Source organism: Pyrus communis, chromosome 11 (genome assembly GCF_963583255.1).
Source record: "Pyrus communis chromosome 11, drPyrComm1.1, whole genome shotgun sequence".
NCBI lineage: Eukaryota > Viridiplantae > Streptophyta > Magnoliopsida > Rosales > Rosaceae > Pyrus > Pyrus communis.
The window spans coordinates 24,700,768-24,705,241 of record NC_084813.1 but is presented as its reverse complement, the minus strand read 5'-3'; the positions used below and the strand labels follow the sequence as shown (position 1 = coordinate 24,705,241).

Below are 4,474 nucleotides of genomic sequence, written 5' to 3'. Positions count from 1 at the left end.
ATATATATATATATATATATATATATGTACACACATCCATCCTCGACTCATCATGCGAACTACAACTTCTGTAGACATAGGAAACGAATCATCAATGTCGTCGTCGATTAGCATGAAGATTTTAATTAGCTTGAAACTTGTAGTTGGCTTGTTATTGTCTACTGTTGGCATCTTCCATTGCCAAGCTTCGCCTCCTCGCTACACTTTTGTGGTAATTAGCTCATTTCCCTTCGATGCAGTTCAGTTCTGAATTCTGATACATATGTATGAATTGCATGCATCATGCATGTTGTTAGAGAGATCATTTACTTAAATCATATTTTATAAACCACATAATATGACAGTTGATGGCTATATTCCTTCTTTAAAGCTCTAAAAAAATAATTCAATCATCAACCGTCACCTCACATGGCCTACAAAATATGATTTAAAAACATGATCTACTAGCATTTTTCGTCTATAATATATTAACTTAAAATGCATATATACACATCCATGGTGTGTATATATCTACACTTTATAACCGATGATCGTGTATGCTAATTTCAAAAATAGTGATGAACTCATATCTTCTGTTTGTTTGCAATAATCAATTTTAGGTGGAAGAAACTCCATATAAACGACTGTGTAGCACAAAGAACATCTTGACTGTAAACGGTCAGTTTCCAGGGCCAACGTTGTATGTTCATGCTGGAGATAGTGTTGTAGTGGATGTCTATAACAAAGGCAATCGTAACATTACCATCCACTGGTAATTAATCTACTTTATCGCATGTAATCTCTTCAGAATTTTACTTAAATTCATGATATCCATCTATATTTCAGGCATGGAGTTAAGCAACCGAGGAATCCATGGTCCGACGGTCCTGAATACGTCACGCAATGTCCTATTCAACCAGGAGCCAGGTTTACCCAAACCATTATATTTTCCTCAGAGGAAGGGACTCTATGGTGGCATGCTCACAGTGAGTGGGATCGAGCCACCGTCCACGGTGCTATAGTCATATACCCCAAGAAGGGAGCCACTTACCCTTTTCCCAAGCCTCACGCAGAATTTCCAATCATCTTGGGTATGCAAATGAATTCAAACTTCAACCCCATAAATGCTTATACAATAGCTTAAAGTGTTTTCAAATAACATAAAAACACTTGTGATAACATTGTCACATAAAGTCAAAAGGTTTTTTCGGGCATTTTCACTTCATTGAAATTTCGATGTGTTCTAATGGAAGGATTTCTCGTAAAAGAGCTTATGAACATAAGTGATTTTTATATAAACATTTCCAAATTACGATCCTAATTTTTCTGCAAATCATTGATTCGAAAATTGTAGGAGAGTGGTGGAGGGAAGATATCGGACAACTTTACAATGAAACCATTCAAAGCGGAGGGGACCCTAATACTTCAAGTGCTTTCCTCATCAATGGTCAACCCGGCGATCTCTATCCTTGCTCAAAACCAGACACATTCAAGCTCATAGTTGATTACGGCAAAACCTACCTACTCAGACTAATCAACTCCGCCGTGCAAGAGATGATGTTTTTCGCCATTGCCAATCACAACGTCACAGTTGTAGGCTCAGATGCTAGCTACACCAAGCCATTTTCAACAGATTATGTGACCATATCTCCCGGCCAAACCATTGACATCTTGTTAAATGCCGACCAAAGCCCCAACAACTACTACATTGCTGCTAAAGCCTACGTTGGCGGGGCTGGGATTGCCTACGACAACACAACCACCACCGCCCTACTCCGATACCATGGAAATTCTAATTCATCCCCTACTTCTTTGCCTAATATTCCTTCCCATAACAACACCAACGCATCAGTTCACTTTACCAGTAAACTCAAAAGCTTGGCTGATAAAAAACACCCCATTGACGTGCCACACAAGATAACAACTCATTTGTTCTTTACACTTTCCATCAACTCACTACCCTGCCTGAATAATTCATGTGCTGGGCCTAATGGAACACGTTTAGCTGCCAGTGTCAGCAACATTAGCTTTGTCAACCCCACCATTGACATATTGCAAGCTTACTATTACCATGTCAATGGGGCATTTGGAAGTCGCTTTCCAAATTCCCCGCCCTTGCTGTTTAATTTTACAGCTCAGGACTTGCCTTTGTACCTACAGACGCCGAAGCAAGGGACGGAGGTGAAGATACTGGAGTACAACTCAACGGTGGAGATTGTATTTCAGGGGACAAATTTGGTGGCGGGAGATGACCATCCGATGCATCTCCATGGATTCAGTTTCTACGTTGTGGGATGGGGGCTTGGGAATTTTGACAAGGACAAGGACCCCTTGACGTATAATCTTGTCGATCCTCCTCTTCAGAACACCATCGCTGTCCCTGTAAATGGTTGGACTACCATTAGATTCAAGGCAGACAATCCTGGTACGTAATTAATGAAGATGCTCATCATCTCTAATTAAATATATTATCTAAGGGGCTGTTTTATAATAACCATATCAGTTTTCAGTTTCCAATTTTAGTTAACCTCCCTAATTAGTTATATTAATGAATGATAATTAGCTCATGATAAATTGTTTTTGTTCTTGTCGTTGTATGTAGGCGTTTGGTTTATGCACTGTCATCTGGACCGACATATGTCATGGGGCATGGACATGACGTTCATAGTGAAAAATGGAAAGGACCTACAAGCGCAGATTTTACCTCCGCCACAAGGAATGCCTCCATGCTAACAATTTTTATAAAGCTTTCGAGCTGGTTCTATGTTCTTGGCAATAAATTGGGACAGCATGTAGTTCGTCCTTTGTAATGCCATTTTATACTAGCAACTATTTGGACTGGCCGTGGCCAGGATATATATGTCATAAAAATTCACCTGGCTTTGCATTGTCACCAATTTGGAGGCCGTCACGACTCAAGAACACGTGGAAAAGTTTCCATCAAAGAAATATGATGATCAATGCGCATTGTATTAGTACTAAAATTATTGGCCTTATTTTAAAGATTGGTTCAACTGCAATGGATTTTTTAAAACAACTCGTAGGAATTTTCTAGATCTATACTCTGAGATTTTAACCGTTAGATCATTGGTCAAAGATATACTATTAGTCAAGGCTTCCTTTCCCCTACAGTGGGTTCTCTCTCAATAATTGTCGACGTGAACTAGCCGGCTTAGGGATAATGTGTGCCGCCACATAACCTCCTCAATTCTATTGCCGCTTCTTCCATCGCTGGCCTTTCGGCACTACTCAACTTGATGCAACTCTTTGCAAGTTCCACAACTGCTCTGAGTTGCTCTCTGTTTCCCTTGTTTACAAGTAGTGCCACAACGATCTGAAAGATGTCATTTTGTTCAACAGAAGAAACGAAATGGGATGTTATGATTCTTTGATTTTCTGGTCTCTTAAAAGGCCAACGGCATCTCCCCAGTTAGAAGCCCCAGCAATACGATTCCAAAGCTATAAACATTGCTCTTGTCTACCAACTGGCCTGTGTTGAGAGTTGTCCCACATTGGTGAGGGACAAGGTTTGCTATGTGCTTATATGATCTTGGGCTACTCCTCATATTGCCAATTGGTTTTATGGTGGAATCTCAATTTCATCAGCCTGTACAAATATATTATGGGTCTAGGTAACCAAGTGTTTGCTGCACCAATGTGTTCATCTGGATTCATTACTAGGGGACCTGGACCAACCTCGAAGTGTAAGAATATGAGTATGAGTATGAATCTGTGAACTTGGTTATAGGATTAGAGATTGAATAGGAAGTCTTGATGGGAATGGATTTGTGAATCCATGTTGTAATTGGTCTGCTATTTGGAATGAATTGGTTTTCTATATGGATTTTAATAGGGAAATCCTTATAGGATTTGGCTAGGATTATGTAGTATATATGTGGTGGCCTCTGCTCTCGTAATGTATGCGCTCTATTCCAGACTAAGACCTATTGTTAGTTGAGCATCTTGAACACTGAAGAGAGGAGAAGGTGCACTGCGGCATTGTTGCAGAAAACAGACATGCATGGCAACCGGTTCTAGTTCATCTGCAGGTATGGTTCTTCTTTGTGCATTGGCTGATGGATTTTGGTTTGTGTTTTGATTACAGTGATTCGTATTACTTGATCTTGGTTTTATGTTTATGCCAATATGTGGTATCAGAGCCTTGATTATAAGTATATGAATTCTATAATTAAATTCAATGGGTTCAAAAGCATAAATAAAAATTTAAGAAAATATGCCTTTTTGCGGCGTTAGGGAATTGAACATGGGTTCTTGTGTAAGGGTTGCGAATAACAACAAAAACTGTTTAAAGTATTACCGTTGGTTTTCAAAAGAATTTTACTGTTGGATTTTCTGCAAATCCATTGGTAAGGGTTTCTTTCAAATTGGGGCTTTTCGATCAGAAACACCATTCATCAAAACATGCTCTTTGGTTATGATTCCCCAACCTCTAAATTAATATGATCAATTTGGATGATTATTTCCGCTGCGTTTT

At 39.3% G+C, this 4,474-nt stretch overlaps 1 protein-coding gene across 1 annotated transcript; it reads left to right on the top strand.

Annotated features, from left to right (window-relative positions):
- The first annotated feature begins 94 nt into the window (after positions 1 to 94).
- LOC137709272 (laccase-15-like) lies at positions 95 to 2,791 on the top strand. The gene is made up of 5 exons (XM_068448363.1): positions 95 to 211; positions 600 to 751; positions 826 to 1,070; positions 1,334 to 2,404; positions 2,582 to 2,791. Exons 1-5 carry the CDS (start codon positions 95 to 97, stop codon positions 2,710 to 2,712), a joined length of 1,716 nt encoding a protein of 571 aa, XP_068304464.1. The 3' UTR covers positions 2,713 to 2,791.
- The last annotated feature ends 1,683 nt before the right edge of the window (positions 2,792 to 4,474 follow it).